Source organism: Betta splendens, chromosome 5 (genome assembly GCF_900634795.4).
Source record: "Betta splendens chromosome 5, fBetSpl5.4, whole genome shotgun sequence".
NCBI classification, from domain to species: domain Eukaryota; kingdom Metazoa; phylum Chordata; class Actinopteri; order Anabantiformes; family Osphronemidae; genus Betta; species Betta splendens.
In genome coordinates this window covers 8,057,074-8,077,827 of record NC_040885.2, presented here as the reverse complement: position 1 = coordinate 8,077,827, position 20,754 = coordinate 8,057,074, and the positions used below count along the sequence as shown (strand labels likewise).

Sequence of the window (20,754 nt, the reverse complement as noted above, 5' to 3'; positions counted from 1 at the left end):
ACTAAAGGGATCTTATTTCAGTCATACCGCACTGGTGAATACATAAACTAGTAAAGGAAAACATACTGTATCTTCTTTCTTTCAGGCGACAGGGCTCACAATTAGTCCTCTCAGCATCACGCTGCTGTTTGTTATTTTGTGCCTCACCTTTTGTTGCACATTTAATTGCTTTCCGGCTGAGCGCTAGGCGAGATAGCCAGCTGAGTGATATTAGGAAGGTAAATACTCCTTTAAGGCTGGAGACTGTACCCGCTGAGCCCTTCCAGCATTTACTTCACTAATGCAGTCGTGTGTTTAATAAACACTACAGTAATGCAAAAATGTTCCTGTGTGGTCACAGCTCGGGTGATGGCGTGCGCGGATGAAGTGGACCCGGGTCTGCGGCACTGATGAAAATTGGCAGGAGACTGAGAAGCAGTTGAAGGCAATGAGCGCCCGCTGTGTTAAAAGCCACAGGCTGCTGTGAGTGGGAGCTGCAGCAGCTCGTGGCCGCAGTCCGCTCTAATGAGGCTGTAGTAACGCAGCTACTGACTGCACACTATTAAATAAAGGCAAACCTTTATTCTTATACAGTATGTGTGTAATTGACGCTTTTAATTCAAATCCATATGCCGCAACATTTATTCTACATGTGATGCTCATTGAATTGCATTTTCCAAAGGATGTTTAAGGTGCCGCACCTTTGGCTGACAACACTGTGACATCTTCACAATAGCAAAGAACACAGTCGCATTCACTGAACAGGGAAAAGTGGTGAGAATTTTGCCATCACATAATTATTGTTATTATTTTGAACGGTCAGCCGGATGACAGGTAGTGGCAGGAGGCGGAGGCTGGCTGCTGAGCTGCCTGGATGGAAAGCCGTGAATTCTGTGTGTGTGAGAGTGTGAGAGAACACGTTCCTTATTTATTTTAACGTGCACGTGTACTCCTGCAGTTACGGTACATTATTAGTAACAATGTAGGATCAGAACGAAGTGCATCGGAGTATATTTGAGGGGTTCAGTTTAAATGGGTGCAGTCATGCTCTGCTACAGTCAGCTTTCTCCTCCGCTTGACCCCCCGGGGGGGAACTTCCCCCGGCCCTTTAAGCCTCCACCAGCGCACGGCAACGTCTTCCAGCATTTGACTCACAAAGCAGCCCTGCTTTTGGAGGCGATACCTGCACCATCTACATGCCAAGAAGCCCGGCCGTGTCAACAACAGCCCAGCAGACACGGCCGTGGGGGCTTACGCGGCATGGAGTGAAAGCCCCACGGATCTGAAACAGCCTGAGAAAGCAGATATGACTGAGTATGAGAGCGGCCGCGCTCGCACTTTAAGCCCCTCACCTTGGGCATTATAGCCGTGGTTATATGGCTCCTCCAAACGCTGGGAGCTCGGTTTAATATTCATGAAGCGCTGAACAGCCCGAGATCTCGGTGCACTCCAGAGCCAAAAGATATATTGTTATTTGATGTGGTAAACAGAGCGGTGGCGAAGGAGCAAAGAGGCCATTTACCACCCACGCTGTCGGTCGATCTGCAGCGGCTGCAGATGAGAGTTCAGAAAAGTTAAGGGTTAATGAGAGAAAGTGAATCTTCTGGCCGAGCAAGGTAGGAGAGAGAGAGAGAGAGAGAGAGCGAGAGAGAGAGAACCCCAGTGATGTAAAGAGACATTATTCTAAGATGTATTACTGCTCTTAATCGTCTATTCAACACTAAATATAGTGATTAATCTATTATTATAACGCTTCCAACATCATCACGGCACTACTTCCTCTGCTCATTGTGTCAGTTTGCTGAGAGGTCTCCTGTGCTCTGCTTTGTGAGAGCTGCAGGTAAAAGAAGCAGCTGAACGTGTCAAAGAGAACTCAATAAATAATGGATGGAAGCTGTTGGCTTTCAAATCCACTCCCCGCTTGAGTCACGCTCCCAGTTGGCTCTCTTCACTCTGCATTTAACGGGCCCTCTGTATAATCGCCGTCATCGCTCACACACACACACACACACACACACACACACACACACACACACACTCGGAGCCAGCAGGCAGGTGCCGTGTCCGTCTTAGGGGCTCGCGTCTGCAAACATCAGCTTCAATTTCGCCCTGGCTTCGCTCGGGGAGCCTGTTTACTGTAACACTCGCTGGAAGAAAGGAACAGGCAGCAGCAGCAGCAGCAGCCAGGAGGAAGGACTCAGCAGCTGTACAGCATGAGCCCCCTCTGGACCCAGGCCTGCAGTAAAAGTGGGGCTTTTTTAAGGTTAGCTGATTTTCTCTTGTAGATGTGAGTTGATGTCTGAGCTCCTCGTGCGGCGCTGTCTTTAACGCTCATAGAGTGGGCAGGATTTTAGTTCAACTGGCCGTCTAACAATGACTAAACCCCCAAAATCTTATTTTATTGTGGAAGAAGATACCTTTGGATCAGAGGGATCGTGAGGAACAGAGCATTGAACTGACTACAGCACTGCTCACAACATGCTAAGTCAAAGCAACAGGAGACTCTATTATATTAATTAATTTATCTAAAATTAATTAGTCAGCAGGATAATAAGTAATTATGACACACGCAAGCCAGACTCCACAGTAGATACAGTATACTGTACCAAACATATACAGTATGGCTGCCTGTTAGTAATATATCACCATTTCTACCATTTATTTTATGCTGTTGCTATGAAGAGCTAAATAGTGTCTGTTTCACTCCTCTGTGAGTCTACAATATGTTAAACACTATTAGCCATCTATAAAGTATTTAGTATATTACGTATTTGGGATTTGCCTAATAGAATCACTAATGTGAGGAAACTGGTGTATCACTAACAATAACTGATAGCTTTATTTGTAGCTGCTTGAATAGACTGAAACAAGCTGCACGACCTTATTCTAGACTGATAAGAGATGCTCTCACACAATTAAACCTTAATGTTGTCCCAATTAAAAGTTGGCCTCTAACATTCAATTTGTCAAATTTGACTTAAAATATATTAAACAAAATGTAAATATTTACCCTAGATAGTCCTCATTACTTAATACAGAGCCCACAGTGTGTGAGATCCCTCCGCCCGCCCGCCCGACTCGGGGCGTGAGCCGCTGCTTCTCCCTCCGCCTCCAGCGGCCGCATCATCGCCTCCTCCCGCAGAGCCGAGAGGAGCAGCAGCGCGTCAGCTCTCCGGCTCCAGCCCCGTGTCCGTGGGAGCTGCTCGGCACCGGCGCGGACCCTTCACCGGCGCTCCCCACCCGATGTGAGCGTGTCGCGCGAGTGCCCGAAACAGCGGCTGCAGCCATGGGAGCCTCTGGGGTGTTGATACGGATTTTACAGTACGCGGGACTTTACGTTCAACTTAGCGCGGCTCTCAACGTCGGACACGGGGAGGCGGATAATCACGTCAGCGGGAACGGTGAGTTGTCTGGAGTTCGCCTCGAATAAAGGTGGAATGTACTTTTACAAGCATGTGGGTGGGGCTGAGTAAAGATTTTACATTTTGCCATGGATTATGCGATTTGGCTGGATAATTAAAATCCATAATCCATAAAGGCAGCAGAATTTATATCTCCATTCTCATGACAGATGACTTTCAATAACCAACTAATTAAGGGACGGAGCAATTATACCTCGTGTCCGGGTTAAAGCCAAGATGTGTTTGACAGTGAGTCACACCTTTACCTTTCAAACAAAAAAAAAGCCTGGGTCAGACTTGGGTCCGCTGGAGCCTGGAAACACATTATATACACAGCTGTCTATCGTGGATTTGAACCATCAACCTCATCCCGGTGCTTCTAAGATGAGTTGCAGTCCAGCGGCCGACAACCTGTGAGCTGAAGCAGCGTTCGCTGCAGCAGCTCGGTGCTGCACTTTGTTGTTGTGGTGGAGGCACCTGTGTCATATGTTATGCCTCTTTGCTGCCTCTCGGTGAAACAAAGCCCCCGCTCATATCCTGCACTTTCCTTACGTCTTGGCATAACTTGGTATAATTACTTGATGCGTCGTGGTTAATCTGTGATTTTCAATTTGTGCAGAGTCGTTAAAAATCATTCTGCAGTTATAGCCTGTTATTTATATCATCTTAAAAGAGGCAATAATTCTGCCGAGCATAAATGTTATCTTCCCCAGCAGTTCCATGTTTAGATTTACTGTTACCTAATTAAACCGTGTGTTAAGCACTTCATCACAGTGTCTCTGTAGCTGCCCCCCCCCCTTAGTGAGTTAGCTTTAAATGAGTGTAGCAGCTCCAAACGGATTGACTGCCTCTGACAGGTTAAAAAAATCAATTAGTGGCATTTCTCCCAAAGGGAGGTAATTAAAGTTGGGAGTAATCGTTGTGTTCTCTTTGCTGCAGTCTCTGTGTCTCTGTGTGCGAGCACGAAGGCGAAGAAGCGCCTCAGGATGTGGCGTCTTAAAGCGAGTCGAAATCCGCCGGGACAAACAAATGGGCAGGTTCTTAAATCTGGAAGACACGATGAATTTTATTTCGCACGAGCGGCGCGCCCGCAAATGGAGCCGTGGCATCTTTTGTTGTTAAGCAGTCCTCGGGAGGTTCCTTTAATTGGACTCCTTGATAAATCGTCCAGGAACAGGGAGCGGAGCGGGAGCGTTCAGGGGAGAGAGAGAGAGAGAGAGAGAGAGCGAGAGAGAGAGAGAGAGAGCTCGTTAGATTCAGCCCTGACCCGTTTGTTCCACATAAGTGCCTCTGGCTGTGGCTGCTGGAAACACCTGTGATGCCGAAATGCGTGTCGCGTGCAGACAAACGGCCGCGCGCGCGTCCTCACCTCTTGCGGAGGCTGCGAACAGGAGGCAACTGTGAGCGATTTATTGAGACTTCTCGTGGGGTTCGCCGTCGGTTGTGACCTCTTCATTTTCCGTTTCAGCGCTAGCGCTCTTTGCCGGCGCTCGCATCGTCATCCGTCCGCTTTCACAGTGCGGGGGCGTGTTCCAATTCATTAGGCCTCCAAAGTGGCCGGCATCCTCTGCCAGTCCTCCGCTGGCGTCCTCCTAATGAGGACGACCGGCCCAGGCAGTTTGCATCGGCTTTCAATTTAATAGAGCCCCGGCTGTGCTGTCACGGCGCAGCAGCAGAGTGAGGGGGTGCTGTAAATGCTGCCCGGCTCAAGAGCACGCGGGAGACAGGTGGACGTTTCGACGGCTGCGACTCAACGCAAACGCCTGCTGGTATAAAAACGCATTTAAGGTGCAGTGATTGTAATGAGGGAATAATACTTGCACAGGTTACTGCTGCACACAAGCCCCCCCCCAACACACGCACCCTCAAGGGCGCGAGGCCGACCCCGCTGCCTTTCACCCCTGGGGAGTCCAGATGGAGGCCGGGCGTCCCGCGCAGGCAGCCACGGGTGCTAGAAATCACCTGTGAGCTCTGCGTCCCAAGGGCCCCGAAACCACGGCGCTGCTGCTGGAAACGGGCCGACAGCTGCTCGCTTGATCACCGCCCCCGTTCTTACTTCATTATGCCACCTTCCACCTTGAATGGAAGCTGAAGGTCCCTCAGCGGGCCGTTATTTCCCCCGAGGAGACTCCTGCCTGTTCACCTCCGGAGCCGCTCGGCATTATTGACTCCCTGGTGAATTCCCAGAATGCCTCTCTTTATGTATCAATATTATTGTGTGGGTATAGATGGGTACAGGGAGAAATGAGGGCTCGCTGCAGGCGGCTTCGCTTTATGTGACTGTAAGAAGTGTACGATCAGTACGGACACCTGATTATTAATGGGGATGGAGCAGGAGAGAATAATGAGGCAACAACGGACTTCATCTGACTGATAAATAACAGGGTTATGCTAAAACAGAGCCCTTATAAAACAAATCTCTGTGGTTGTTTACCTGCACCTGTCATAAAAGCTTGAAGATGAATATGTGCAGCAGGTTCCTTTATTACAGGAGCTTTTGCTTTCATCCACCGTTCCCCTGGGGGGTTCCCAGATTATTAAAGCCATTCATCAAATTAGTGGAATTCTTTTTCCTCCGAGACTCTGTTCATGGTTGTTTACCTTCCGCTTATTAGCTGGAGTTTACGTGTTGGTATTTTCTGGGGTCTTTCTTTCTTTTTTTTTTTTTTTTTGCATTGAGCATCGGCGCATTGAGTTAATACACCTGATTTTTCTGGCTGCCCACAGAGACACTGTTTGTACTTTACAATAGATCCAGTATAATGTCACCGTTTCCCTCTTTCAGGACTTTTTAACAACAAGAAATCATTCACATTCTTCTATTTTATGCCCTTCTTCTTATTTCCTTTAAATAAATACATTTATTTAAAATAATTCATCTTTCGTCCATTAAAATAGTGATGCACCACATTAATGAACACAAGCACTGTGCACCCCTCCCACATGTGCTGCACGTAGACTTAAGCACACTGTTGATCTTTTCAGCACGAGCCTCATCCTTTAAGAGTCTGACAAAGAAAAACAGAAGCTCGCAGGGTTTGTGGCAGACTTACCCTGTGTTGGCTTTCTGGCTCACGCTCACACACACACACACACACACACACACACACACACACACACATGGACCAGCAAAGATACGGGTGTCACACTAGCTTCTCATCCATGCTAATAAGGCCTCTGTAATTTAGTCATCCTCAAACAGCTCAAGCTCCCTCTAAAGCAGGGAGGCAGCGGAGGGGGAGGATCGATGGATTGACCTCACGCTGGCTCTCAGGCTGGATTTATCCCTCTCATTTTGCCGCGGACTTGAAGTGAGGAAATATTCCAGAGTGCTCTCTTTCGGGCTCGTGTACACGCATTTGCTTATTAACTATCGGCCTCCTTTTGCGCTGCTTTGTTTTTATTATTTTTTCCCCCGTTTCATTTTTAATGAGCCTTTGATGGATTGTGAGCAGCAGCAGCAGCAGCCTCTGCGCTGTCTTCACCTCTGTGCAATATAATGGAAAATCTCAAGGTCAGCCATTTTAAGACTGTGTGTACTGTACTCGCATCTTTAAACAACCTTTCCTCTGCTGAAAGACAGTTCTGACGGGTCTGTGTTAGTGAGCCGGGGACTGCACATGATTAATCAGACAGCTCAGTGTGCTTGAGAATTTCAAGGAAGTCAATATTAATTTCCGAAATACATGCTCTCACACCTGTTCTCTGCTCGGTTGGGACCGCGAACATTTACCCGCGGATTCAGCGTTTGTGTTGATTGAGCGTCCAACCGAGGTTTGGGATTGATTTCCTGGTGACGCTAGCGTGATTAAAGTCAGGAAACAGTAGATGTATGCGGAGGAGACTTGACAGCACCTAATATCGGCCCAGTGCTGACCACCACCCTGTTTGTCTACAAGCTGCATTCAGAGGCAGGTTGAGGAGACGAAGGATGGAGCCAGAGAGACAGAAGTTAGGAGGATGTGACCTTAAACAGGGTAAATGTAATATGAAGGTGCTACTAATGAATTACTGAGTTCATCCACATCAGTGGTTCAGGACATTAAAACAACAGAAACAGTGGCAGAGTGAAGCCTCTACTCAGGTCATCCATCTTGTCTTCTGCTGTTTCTGTCAGAATGTGGAAAATAGCGTCTGTCTTAAGAACTCTGTGGCCCCAGACTCTCCGGAGTCAAAGCCATGCGACAGAAACGTACAAATCTCCACGTGCGGGTATGTTTTGTCAAAAGGTCACTTGATTTGTCACCAGTAGCTTTTACAAAATGTGGCTCAAGGTCAATAATGACCAAAACTCTGACAGGCTAAAGCTCTTAAATCTAAATCTGATAGATTGCATTAAAATAAAATAAATTCTGCTGAAATCTTGATTCCTTCCTTCGAGCCTCCAACGTGGCATCTTCAGATACGCTGACTTTTCTATGAGGAATCGAAAAATCAGAGAGAGAAAAGCAGCACGTCCTCCCGTTTAGAAGCTGAAGCCACTGAGTGTTCGACAATCAGCACCGTTTAGCATGTTATGGCATCAGTGATTTGACACGAAAACACTAGTCAGCATACATATTTGTGGGCTATTTGTGTCTCTTTGTGTTTCGGCTGCGTGCTACTCTACTATTCACAGTAGTTCAAGAGTCTGTGAGAGGAACAAAGCATGTTACTGTACTTATGCAGTTAATGCCACAATACAAATCACACACACACATACACACACACACACACACCGCGGCGACGCCTTGCAGTGCCTGCTGGACTTCCTCATCCCGTCCAAGCATCTGCTGGAGAGCGTGCAGCAAGCGGCGTGTGTGCGTATCCACACACACACACACACACACACACACACACACACACACACACACACACACACACACACACACACACACACACACACACACAAAATCACATCTTAACCTTCAACAAGGCCTTCAAAGAAGTGAGGACCGGCCAAAATGTCCTCCCTTGGTCAAAATGTTCTTACTTTGGTAGGAAAATATGCTTTTTGGTTCTCACTTTGATGCAAGTACAAGTACACACACACTGGGTCCATGTCTCTGAGGATCCTGCCAGCACCAATGGGCAAGTGTGAGTGTTGGAAGCACCTTTTCATGGCAGACACCCCAGACTGTCCACTCAGCGAGAGAGAAACTAAGGAGAATTTAAGGAGGAAGGTGAATGAGATCAGGGCTGAAGGACCATCTACAGGTAATAGGTGCAAAGCAAAAGTAAAGCAAAAAGGGCAACAGGAAATAAGAGAGACACAGCCAAACTGCAGCGCCTTTTCACCAAGATAGTGGGATTTGTGGGACGTGTTAGTGAGCTGGGGAGAAAGAGAAAAGAGCAGAGTCAAATGGAGAATTGATGAAAACCGTGTTGGCGGAAATGAGCGTCAGGAGAAACATGAAGGTGCCGTTTTGAGATTGTCCTGCTGCAGCTGGTGACCCCTCGCTGAGTCGGAGGCTCCCAGTGCTGCCCAGTCCTTCAGCCGACTCACACACTGGTCTCAAACAGTGGCTGTGGAGAATTCCGCGCAACATGCACCACAGTTGTGAGTTCTGTAAAAGGACAGTTGTTTATGTGATATTATTTATAATGCAAATATCTTTTCCACAGATCAGACAGCTGTTAGGTACAGTATACAGTATGTACAGGAGTCAGCTGCTGCTGCTGCTGCTGCTGTGTGAAATCTGTCCAAATTTGACATTTTTATATGACATGAACAAAGTTAACGCTGGAGCTTTAGAATCATTTGAAAACCTATTCATAGCAAAGATGATGGTTTCTTTAGCCAGGTTTTGTTTTCTAATTTCTCGTCCCACAACCTGTCCAACGTGACAGATGCTGCTGTCTGTGCTCCGTCGCCACCGTAGCCGTCGATACTGTACTGTCGCAAATAAAAAAAAAAAAAACAACCGCCTGCACAGAACGCTGAAAAAACCCACTCGCTGCTGCTGTTCTGCTCAGATATTTCATGCGCCGTGAAGTGCCTTCCTGTTCCAGGCTTTAGATCCGGCACCATATGTTCAAAGTACAATACTGCAAGACATGAGTTTTGTCACACGCCGAACGCTCCGACTGAAGAGATGATTAATAAGATGGAAGGATGACAATAATTGATCCATCAAACCTGCATTTGACCTTCACCTTGATTTTTCCAGTGTTGAGGCAATCAGCTGATAAAAAGATGTTTACCTGGTGTCACCAAGTGCTGATTTTCCATTAATGCGGCTTCACTTTCCTCCGTAGGACACGGGCCCGGTTCAATTACAGCTTTATTTCAGGACTTCTGCAGTCATAATCATCGCCACTGGATGCTGTTTCTGAATTTCATGCACAGTTGAGATTGGATTGCCTTGTTATTCCTTTTCCTGTCATCAGGAGAGACATGCATCATCAGATGCCAGCTGTGATTACAGCCTACAATTGCGCTGGAGAAATCTTTGGCGCGACAGGAAATTGTCCTAGAAAACGAGTCCCACTGTGCAGCAGAATCACAAGGAATAGTATTTAATAACTGTGGCCTCTTTTATTTTTTGCACATACGAGTTTAAAAAATACACAAAAATCTGTCCTGCTAGAAATAACTCCAGTTATTCATACCTGCAGACAAATTCATTATTTCAAAGGAAGACGTAGCTAGTATGAGGTGGGTTGATGTTCTCCCAAGGGTCTACTGGTTGGCACTGTGACTCACAGCACTGAAGATCTGGGTTCAGTTATATGTGTCATCAAACAAGCCCCCACATGGCTTTAATTGATGTCTTGTTTGCCAGAGGAGTCCTGTCCACTTTTTGTACTGTATGTGTGGCTCAGGGACAGCTGAGTGACAAGATCCTGTACTGTAAGTGGGGTCAGAGGTCACCAGGTCAGGACATAGACCCCTACCAACCCAGAAGGACACAAGGAGTCAGTGTTTGCTGGCTGAACCTGTGACTGTTATGACCCCACTGTACCTGTCCTCCACATGCGAGGTGGTGCAGTAATCCATTATCTCCCTTCCTACAGGTCTGGTTTCACAGGTATCACCCTGTACTGTAGGCACATTATGTGTGGAGTTCAGCAGCCTCTCCTTTCACTTTTCCGTCCGTCTTTCTCCTCTCCTTCTTCCCTCCTCATTCGCCTCAGGTCACCTCTGCCCTTGTCCTTCTCTCGTCTCCTCTCCCATCCCCGTGCTTCTATTCTTTCGGCCTCCCCGTACGGCTCCATCCCCACAGTGTGTCTCCTCCTGACAAATGAGGCCACTGCTTCTGGAGACCCAGTCGGGTGAATGACACCACGGCCTCATTGTGGCCGTCCCTGGATCAGCACTGCGAGAGGAAGGCTCATATACACACTCCTGCTTGCAGGATTGTTGTCGCCCGGCTGTGTCCATGTTTGGCATCCTAACTCCATCCCATCCTTGTGCCCTCAGCGCTCTTCACCGAGGTGCCTCATGACATCACCACACAGAGCGGTGAGGACGTGGAGATGGCCTGTTCCTTCCGTGGCGCAGGATCTCCCTCGTACTCACTGGAGATCCAGTGGTGGTACCTGAAGGAGCATCAAGACTGGGAAGCCAACCCGGCTCCCCTCACTAGTAATGTAAGCTGCAAGTGATGATGTTAGTGTGTGTTGAGGGAAGGACTCTTATTATATAAGACTATATATATTTTATAATATTTAAATGTCACCTAATCCAAACATCACATTATAAGCATTCTAATAATATCTGCATTTTACTGATTATTGTTATCATTTTGTTGCTTCAACCTGCCCAGACGAAACCTAAACCTCACTGTACACGGGGCACAGGCACTTATTACCCACAGCAGAAACCTTCGGGTTTACAGAAACAAAGGAGAAATTGCTGATTAGCATTTGCCGACGCTGGGAGAGCAGGTTGACTCTCACCCATCTTGGGGGGAATGAGGCTCCCCTGTTGTGCCTCCAGACGCTATAATTGGCACTGAGGAAGAAATAGATTTTCAAAATCTCTGTCGGCTCCATGCATAATTCATACGGTACCTATACCCAAAAGGAAACCTCGATGCCTCTGCATTCACATTTACATACGTGGAGTGAGAGGTTGCTACGCGTGTAGAACCACGCGTGTAATAAAGCCCACGCACACAGACGGAGATCAGCAAGGAGGCGATGGAAAATGTCACCTTTCAGACAGAACGGAGACTGTGGCTGCTAATGCGTCATCCTCGTTTCTCTGCAGGTCATAGCCCAGGAGGAGACATCCAAAGACGCCACCAAAATTAGCGTGAGTTTGATCTCGCATCGGCTGTCAAGTAGCAATATTAAAGCCAAACAGCCCTGTGATTTATTGGAATGAAAAGGAATTCATGACATGCGGTATGAAAGTTGTTTCCCCTGCGTCAGGTGGTGAAAGTGGCCGGCAGCAACATCTCCCACAAGCTTCGCCTGTCAAGTGTCAAGCCGTCGGACGAGGGCACGTACGAGTGCCGCGTCATCGACTTCAGCGGCACCGCGGCGCAGCAGCACCGCGTCCGGGCCTACCTCCAGGTGAGGCCCGAGGGGAGCAGGCGGAGGCGAGAGGCCGGACCCCGACGGCGTGAGGCCGAGGGCGAGGAGCCCAAGGGGTCCTCCGGCAGCTCCACGGACTGTAACCAGAGCTGTGTGCTCTAGAGCAGGTCTGCACGTTCATGACCGCTCGCTAACAGACATCCAAGCCGAGGCTCCACCTGTACCCGGACCTCCACCTGTACCCGGACCTTCATCTGTACCCGGACCTCCATCTGTACCCGGACCTCCATCTGTACCCGGACCTCCATCTGTACCCGGACCGCCACCTGTACCCGGACCTTCATCTGTACCCGGACCTCCACATGTACCCGGACCCCCACCTGTACCCGGACCTCCTCATGTACCCGGACCTCCACCTGTTCCCCGGACCTTTTAGTTACCACCGGTGAACCCACATGTTGTTGTTTGGATGCCAGTAAAGGGCATGATCTTGTTGAACGTAGCCGATTATGTTCTTCCTGTGGCTTTGTTATTTGTCAGTGCTTTCTCTCAACTGCATATATATTACGTTAACAAGTGAGGCTGAAAGACAGTATATATCACAAACATGTAGTCAATCAGTTATTCATTGTGCCATAAACAATAGTCATATACAGAACAGATCTTTTGTGAGCTATCGCTTCTACTGTCTTAATAAACACAAGCCAAAAACTACTGCACTTCAGTCTTTTTGCAACCCAAGTATTGAAGAATAGATGAAGCTGATTTTTATTCACCTGCGTTAAGTTCAATTATGTAAACTTTGCTTTAAACTTAAAAGCCAATACTAGGTGTAAATGTTCATTCACGCTAAACTGTTCTTGACAAACTAGTTTACTCTGTACTATGGTAATCATGCCAGAACTGTTATGTATTAATACAAATATTTTTCTTCTGAGCATCACATTTTGCTGTCGTTCCAAGTGCTGCTGTTTGATATCTGTTAAATACATTTGTTTGAAATTAAGTGAAATATGTGCGGTGGTGTTTTTTTCCTTCCTAAAACAATTAAAAGCAGATAGTAAATGTTGATTCATTCCCTTTTTACAGTCAGTCATCACACTAGCACACATTCCTTTACAATCGGATCCAGTTGAACTGCGGTGTGATGCTGCCAGCTGCTGTTCACAGGCCACAGGAGCCGCAGCCGTCGCTTCCACTTTGGCCAGCAGGGGGCAGTCCTTCCCCTGTTCTTGGTAACACTAACATTTATTCAAGAACACAAATAGTGGTGGGAATAAAATTTCTATGGAACGCTGGTGATTTGTTTCTTAAGGACTGTACCACATGTTTGTGGCTTCAGGACTATATCATGCAGCAGTACACGCCTGAGGTCATTTAGGGGAATAAGGCCTGGAACCTCTTTTAATGGTCCATTAGCATCACAGAAACCTACAATAGACGACAGAATTAAAGAGGGATTGTGAACTGTGGTTCACATCCATTGTTGACAAGACTAAATAAAAGGTGCAAAATTCTCAGCCTGAAGCAACAATAAATTCAGTTTTTAAGGTTTTTATGGACTCAATCTAATCTGGGGCTGTCGTTAGCAAACAGTAAATGTTGCTCTACTATATTCATGAATGCAAATTCACCGTGAAGCTGCAGTTTGACTCAGCAAAAGGCACAAAGTGTAGAAAAGCCAGTCCACAATGACACCTGTAGACAGTCTTTTAATTGTAGGACTTAATGCATTAAAAACATTCCATCAGTGCTTTACAAATGAGATTTTGGTGCATGTGAATGTTAACGTCGGTCGTTTTGTATTAAAAGACGCGTAGTTCTAGAAACAGTATTAAGTCTGTGCCTGACGGGCTGCGAAGCGGAAAGCTCTATTTTCCAATTATCACATTTCTGTAGCCCTTGACGTGACACAGCTTGCTGCTGTCGAAGTCGACCACCAGCTTCCTGAGCCCAGCGTGGGTGGGAGTGAAGTAGATTTTCACCTTGGCGTCTTCCCCTGGTCCCACTGAGCAGCTCAGCCTGTAAGGTAAATATTTAAACATCTCCTTAATCACACAGTGTTGCATTTTATCACTGATGTGATTATATAAATAGGAGACGATCATGCTGACAGGCAGTTTGAACCATTTATGGAGACGTTGCACACGGACGGAGCCTGGTGTTTAGGTAAAGGTTAGAAAGTCATGTTTCATACACTTCAGAGCTTTTGACAAACAATGAAAATTCCTCTTGCTGAAATATAATCAGTCATGCAGACAGATATACAAAGCTGCCTTTGTGGTAAAGATATTATTGGTTGCCTCATCCCATGAATGAGGTCACTAATATAAATAAACTCATGGATTGAGCAACAATCAGCCAGTCTCACTAATTCGACCAGTAGACGTGTACTGTAGAGTGGATCTGGCTGCTCAGACATCTCAGATTCACCATGAATCAAGTTGGATGTCCCAGCTCTGGAGATTATCCACTTACAGCATGTGGAGAGGAATGATGGATTACATTACATGATCTGGTCCAAGCGTGTGTCCTGGTGACTGGCTAAACCACTGAATATACAGTAGACACATACTACTCCCTACTGTCGCACTGAGATGTGAATGGGACAAGCCGCTCAATGAGAATCATGTCAAAATATTAACAATATTTACTGTAAGGCAACCAATGCAGGATGCAGCCTCAATAGATGAGAATGCATAGTGTACGTGCTGTAGGTAAGAACATCACCGCCCCCCTACCAGATGTTTACGTCGGTCGTTTAACATTTTAGGATGAAGAATGAGTCAGAACGTGTACCTCTCAGAGATGACGCAGCCCCCGGTGAGGTTGGCCCCCTCGATGCTGAAGCAGCAGTCGTCCAGCGGCTCCGGCAGCGGGTTCTGGAGGGTGATCTCCGCGGCCAGCTTCCTGTTCCGCTTCGGCTCACCCAGGATCTGCAAAGGGCAGCCAGCTCCAGGCGTTAGCTCAATGGCGTGCGCGGCCTCCTCCTAGCGGGTTTTATCCTACTCACCCGGACTTTGATTTCAGGATTGGCCAGCACAATGTTTCTGACGGCCAGCGTGGACTCCCCGGTGGCTGAGTCGATCAGCAGAGCTCCCAGGCGGATCAGGTTGTCTTCGGTGAGGAGGCCGCCGTATTTGGAGTAGTTCAACCTGAGCGGAACCCGCCTCTCTGGAAGGACACCGGACAAACTCACGAGTCAAGTCTGCTGTGGAGTCAAGGTTTCATTGCCCACACTGCGAGAGCTGACCTGCTCCTGGCGACAGCTCCACATTGAGCAGATCCTTGAAGCCGCAGTTCTCCCCCATCACTCCGCTGTAGGACATGGCGCAGGATCCGAACACCAGCCGGCACTTCTTGTCGCTCTGCGTGTTGTTGGTCACCACGGCGAACACGTCGAAGTCGCAGCCCTTCCTCATGTCAGATGACACCTTGATGGTGAGGTGCAGGCCTTCGTTCTGCTGCTGCTTCTGCAGCAGCTTGTTTTGATGGTTGGCCTTTGTAAAAGTTGCACGTTCCTCATCTGAGCCTGGAAAAAACAACACAAACGCTCAGAAACAGTGCTCTGGTTAACAGACGTTTCAACGTGGCCTTGCTGTTAATTTTCTGGTGGATTGTCGTCTGAATGCTACCTTCAGGGTACTTGTAGAGGTGGGTGATGTCCTCCCTGGCGTCACTGCCCACCCTCTTGGTGCTGATCATCTGACCCACCACTGCCGGGCTGTGAACTTGGGAGTTGCTGCCGTCCGGCTTCTTCATGAAGGTGACGACGTCGGCGTTGACCTCGGCAAACACAAACGGGGCATCGTACTTGAAGGTGAGCTCGCCCTCCTTGATGGCCCTGATGGGGACCGGGCCGCAGCAGTACACTCCTACAGGGAAACGCCAGAATCTACAATGGGGAGGATTTCCCCCGGACAAAGAGACCTGCGTCGGGCTGAGCGTTGTTTACCTTCACTTTTCTCCTGAGGTGTGGGGTCACTGGCCTGCCAGCCGTTAAAGTCCGCCTTGAGGTCGGGCCTGGTCATCCAGCTCTCCACCCAGCAGTGATAGTTCCTTCAGAAACAACACAGACTCACATCCTACACCTTTGACTGATAACCGATCTCTCAAACATTAAGGTCTTTACCAGATCATTTCCTTGGATTGAATGAGTTCTCCATTTTCATTGACGTAGCGCTCAATCACCAGGTTGCTGTTGACGTCGTGGGCTGACAGGTAGTTGGTGATGACTCTGCAGGGGATGCCCAGAGCCCTGGAAACTGAACGAAGCCGCATGAGTACCTGGTGCGATTCCACTAGTGTTGCTTCGTTGTGTCCTGTCCGAGGCCAATAAAGCTCCACTCTGTTCCATCTTACCAGAGCAGGCCACCGCTGCAAACACCCAGCACTGCCCATAACGCACAGGCTGACAGGCCTGGGTGTCCCAGTTGCGTAGGATCTCCACGCTGCCCCTCCAGAACATAGGGCTCACGCCTCCTTCAAAGCCGCCCGACCATTTTCCCAGCAGCACTCCATTATCATCATCGTTACAGTTCACCTGACGCGAGGAGAAGGGAGTGTAAAACATGTGCAACATGTCATGGGTAATGAAATCAAACTCTAATTCACCATAGCGCTGAGCACTCTGGACACGTAGATGGGGTTCCTTCTCCCGGAGTAGTCTTTGGCAGGATTCCTCAGACATTTAGGATTCATGTCCAGAATCCGTAGACAAACATCAAGAATTCCACTTTCAAACTGTACAAAGGACAGAGTGAGTATTAACATTAGGTATTAGGTAGAATAACAGCAAACATGTTCCTGACATTCTGAGTTCGATTCCCGGAGTTTGCACGTTCTCCCCGTGTTTGTGTGGGTTCTCTCCGGGTTCTCCGGCTTCCTCCCACAGTCCAAAGACGTGCATTAGGTTGATTGGCTTCTCTCCATTGCCCGTAGGTGTGAGTGTGTGAATGGTTGTATGTCTCTGTGTTGCCCTGCGATGGACTGGCGACCCGTCCAGGGTGTACCCTGCCTCTCGCCCATAGCCAGCTGGGTTAGGCTCCAGCACCCCCACATATGGGATTCAGCGGCTTGGAAAATGAATGAATGTTCCTGACATGTTTCTACCAATGCAGAGCTACTCAAGCTGTAGAACAAGAATGCTCCTGTCTATCACAACAACTCCCGGTTCTGTAGTGAGACAAATGGCCTGATAAGTGAATACTTTCCTGTCCGGCCTTCACTGCAGTGTTGGCTCGCCTCGCTGCGTGTGATGAGCAAGACTGATACCGTCAGTGTTGGTGTTGGTACCTGGCCAAAGTTCCAGGGAGTAGGTTGGGGATACTTGGAGCTGCCGCGAAAGATGATTCCATCTTGAGACAAGACGTACTCCTCCAAGCACTTCTCGTCATCCATGTAGACTGTGTCGCCTGTTGCCAAGCGATATCAGAAATAACACAAGAACGGTGCCAATACATGTTTTAGAGCGTGGAACATGACTGATGTTGAACAGCCCCTCATAAAATACTGCTAAGCATGAACAATGTCCTAAAGAAGTCCGAAAGACCTTGTCTAATCCCATGAACCAGCCTGAAACATAATCCCTTGTTTACACACCTGGGCACCAAGGGTTGAAGAGCAGGATGAAGTCGATGTGCCCTGACCCCCCCAGGGTCAGAGTGTAGCGGCCTATGGGCGCGTCGGGGGCGGCGCACACGGACAGGTTCACCACGTCGCTGTCAGAACAGGTCTCGACGGCGGCGCTCCAGCGGGTGGCGTCGACGGCGGCGGACAGAGCGAAGCGGGCCCTGGTGCCATACTCCTCAGAGGGCTGAGGGCCTGGGAGGAACAGCAGAAAGTCAGAGCACTGCTTAAGGCTAGATGTGGTTCTATTTCAGACGGTTCTAGGAAAATATGCGTCCAGGGGAGGGAGAGCTATCAGGGCCCATTTCCCAAAACCTGGTGTCAGAATGGTGGACGTCTCCTACACTTACAGTAACATACTGTAAACAGGCCTGCTGCTTGTCACAGTCCACCCCACACCTCACCTCAGGTCCAATCCAACTTAGCATTCACTTCAGTTCAAAGAGTGAACTCAATGACATCTTCCGCTGAGCAGAATCAACAGAAGACATCGCCCTTGAGATGAAGGCTTCACTCCATTAAAACATACTTGACTCGCAAAGGTCGAATGTTATCTATGATTACACACATGCAGTGGTGCTTTCCTGCTGGCAGGCAACACTTCCTGTTTAAACAGTGAGACCTGATAGCAAGCAGCTGCCCTATCAGACCCTACTGCTGGGAAGAGACGGACACTTTCACCGCTGCCGCAAATGAAAACATTCAGCTCCTCTAACGCGCTGATCTGTGAGGGACAGGTTGGGGTTTGCAGTAGAATTAGCTCGTCGCCTCGCCACTGAACTGTGGAGGCCAGTAGGAACATGACTGATGACGGAACGAGAGGAAAACACCTCGCACCACATTTTCCGTCACATCAACACGACTCCTCCTTTGGCTTTTCATCTGTGAAACAACAATAGGCGCCAGAGGAAGTAAGGTCAGAACCACAAACTCCCCGAACGAGAGGACGCAGAGGAATTAAAGTGATTTTTCCCTCGCTTTATTTCTAAAAGGACAGAGGCAAAGAGAAGAACAGCACCTGTTTCTGCAACCAAGTCAAGGGAGCTGACTCCTGGCTGGTAGCTCCCAGAGCGAAGGTACAGCCTGACGCTGAAGGCCTGGCCTCTCCTCACGATCAGACGGTCCACGCCGTTGAGGTCGGTTCGGTGGTCGACGTTGTTTAAGTCGCACTCCAGGTCCCAGCGGTCGATGTCCAGAGCTTCAGACGGAAAAGCACAGAGATGTGGGTTCAAAGCTCTGACATCGCTGCCTTGCTTCCTCTGACTGTGTGTGTGTGTGTGTGTGCGTGCGTGTGTGTGTGTGCGTGCGTGCGTGGGTGCGTGCGTGTGTGTGTGTGCAGGACAGCCTCATACAAAGAAACTCTCACTCCGACCGCTCCTTTCCTCCAGGGGACATTCTGGTTAACCATCCCACCTGGTAATTTTCCTTTCCGTCACACAGGTTAGGGTCTTTGTGACGCCTCCATGGTTCTCCTCCTGTTGCCTAACCAGCGGCTGAGCTGTCAGGAAGACCCCCACTCCCCACCCCTCCTTTATTTGTGCCCTAGTGCTGAGAAATCCTCTGCGGGTGTGTCCAGACATGAGTAAAGAAGCTGCACAAACTAGCTCGATACAACACGAGGGCTCTGATATTAGACTGATGATGATGATGATAATGATCTTCAGACATTAAACTAACATTTGATTTGTGCAAATATCAAGTCAAGATGTTCACTAAATTAGGGCACAGCTGCCGTTTACTGCATCTGAATCCTTCCTCCTTTTCTTTTGAAAACAAAGGCATTTTTGATTCTTTGTACCTTAAGGCAGAGTCCAATAAAACAGAGTCTAAACATCCCCAATGTGAAAACAATTACCAAGATGAAAAACACGTGAATGTCTGTGACCCAACAAGCTTTAAACCAGACAGAATAATGATGTAATAGGACTTTCTAACTCGGAGGCCTCATACGGACGCGTAAATAATGGTTGTCTTCCAAAGCCAGAGTGGGGGCTCGTGCTGTGTAGGGTGGAGGGGTATAAATCAGCCAGATGGTAAACATGTGTAGTATAACGGCAAACCGAATTCCTTGAGTTGCTCTGCAGGGTTACACAACTCGGAGCAGCACATAAATCTAAGATCAAATAAGCGGAGACACGCTCACTAACCTTTACCTAGTGTTGACGCCCGGGCTTCTCTCTCCATCTGACGCTGGGTCTCATATAAGGATGCTAAAACTAAATCTAGCTACGGTCAGCGGTGCAGTAGTTTGGTACAGTACAGTCGGCATATTGTCCTGAAAATAAATAAGTACACAAACTTCCATCAAAGGAGCTTTTCAGCCTTTCAGGTAACACCCATGGTGACTTCAGCGCTCCCACACACGCTTTGCTGTAAACACACGAGTGACACTGATCCACAGTATTTATTCATCTGTGCAAACCACGCAGTGGCAACTTTACTAGCCTCAACCTGAAGGATTGACCTTGCGCCTGTTTGGGGGGCTTCGAATGGCCTCTCGAGGGCTAAAGCATGACTACCCGCAGGCGGAGTGTGTCTGTAAAGATAGCAGCCGTTAAGTGGTGGAGCCCTCAGCTGCTCTCTGCTGCTATTATAGGGGACCGACCCCCCGGGGGCAACAATCAACTGGTCCTACACGAGGGCCGGACATTTTTTAGATGCATCCTTGATCCGCTGGTGGAGCAGCACAAGGCGATGAAAATATCTGCAGCAACCGCATACTTCTCTCATGACAGAACAGTCCCACCAAGATTAAAAAAAAAAGTCCACACATACTTATTAGGAAATGTGGGAAAGTCCACTGGGAAGGAACAGGATGCATTAGGATTGTTTACATGAATTTGATTTATGACTTTATATATTTATGTTTGTTAATAATACTTCAGCCTAGAAAGTACAGTAGTAGTAGAAAGTATTCTGCTTTAATAAGTAGGATGAGGTGCGTAACTCACCTTGAGACATGGCAACTGCGTGTTTTGAACGGAGCCGTGAATCTGCAGCTGACGGAGGAGAGCAGTGTCTGACTCCACTCACCTCCCAGTTTATATCAGGCTCCCAGTGCGGCTCAGCCCGGTGGGCGTGACGCGACCCTCCCCTCCACGAGGACGAGAGAGAAAAAAACACGTACTACAGCCCGTGGTGGATCCTGTGCTCGCACGCACGCGTCATTACGCATCACCAAGAGCGGTTGTTTGGGGCCGAGCTTTACGGCGCTCTGGACGCGAACGCGTGTCGAGGCGGAACGCGCGCTTGTGCAATTTAATCATTTGGTTTTAATTTTAAA

General features: G+C 48.3%; 2 protein-coding genes across 2 annotated transcripts; one reads left to right on the top strand and one right to left on the bottom strand.

The window, feature by feature from the left end:
• Positions 1 to 2,094: 2,094 nt before the first annotated feature.
• LOC114856015 (V-set and transmembrane domain-containing protein 2-like protein) lies at positions 2,095 to 12,849 on the top strand. The gene is made up of 5 exons (XM_029151592.3): positions 2,095 to 2,242; positions 3,018 to 3,380; positions 10,783 to 10,952; positions 11,575 to 11,619; positions 11,739 to 12,849. The coding sequence occupies exons 2-5, from the start codon at positions 3,266 to 3,268 to the stop codon at positions 12,003 to 12,005; spliced, it is 597 nt and encodes a 198-aa protein (XP_029007425.1). The 5' UTR covers positions 2,095 to 2,242; positions 3,018 to 3,265; the 3' UTR covers positions 12,006 to 12,849.
• A 686-nt stretch (positions 12,850 to 13,535) lies between these two features.
• Positions 13,536 to 20,647, bottom strand: tgm2b (transglutaminase 2b). The gene is made up of 13 exons (XM_029151994.3): positions 20,423 to 20,647; positions 18,490 to 18,669; positions 17,445 to 17,666; positions 17,139 to 17,257; positions 16,458 to 16,586; positions 16,206 to 16,386; positions 15,976 to 16,108; positions 15,799 to 15,902; positions 15,479 to 15,718; positions 15,097 to 15,375; positions 14,857 to 15,017; positions 14,643 to 14,779; positions 13,536 to 13,865 (listed from the first exon to the last, which is right to left on the bottom strand). The coding sequence occupies exons 1-13, from the start codon at positions 20,430 to 20,432 to the stop codon at positions 13,715 to 13,717; spliced, it is 2,046 nt and encodes a 681-aa protein (XP_029007827.1). The 5' UTR covers positions 20,433 to 20,647; the 3' UTR covers positions 13,536 to 13,714.
• Between the last annotated feature and the right edge of the window lie 107 nt (positions 20,648 to 20,754).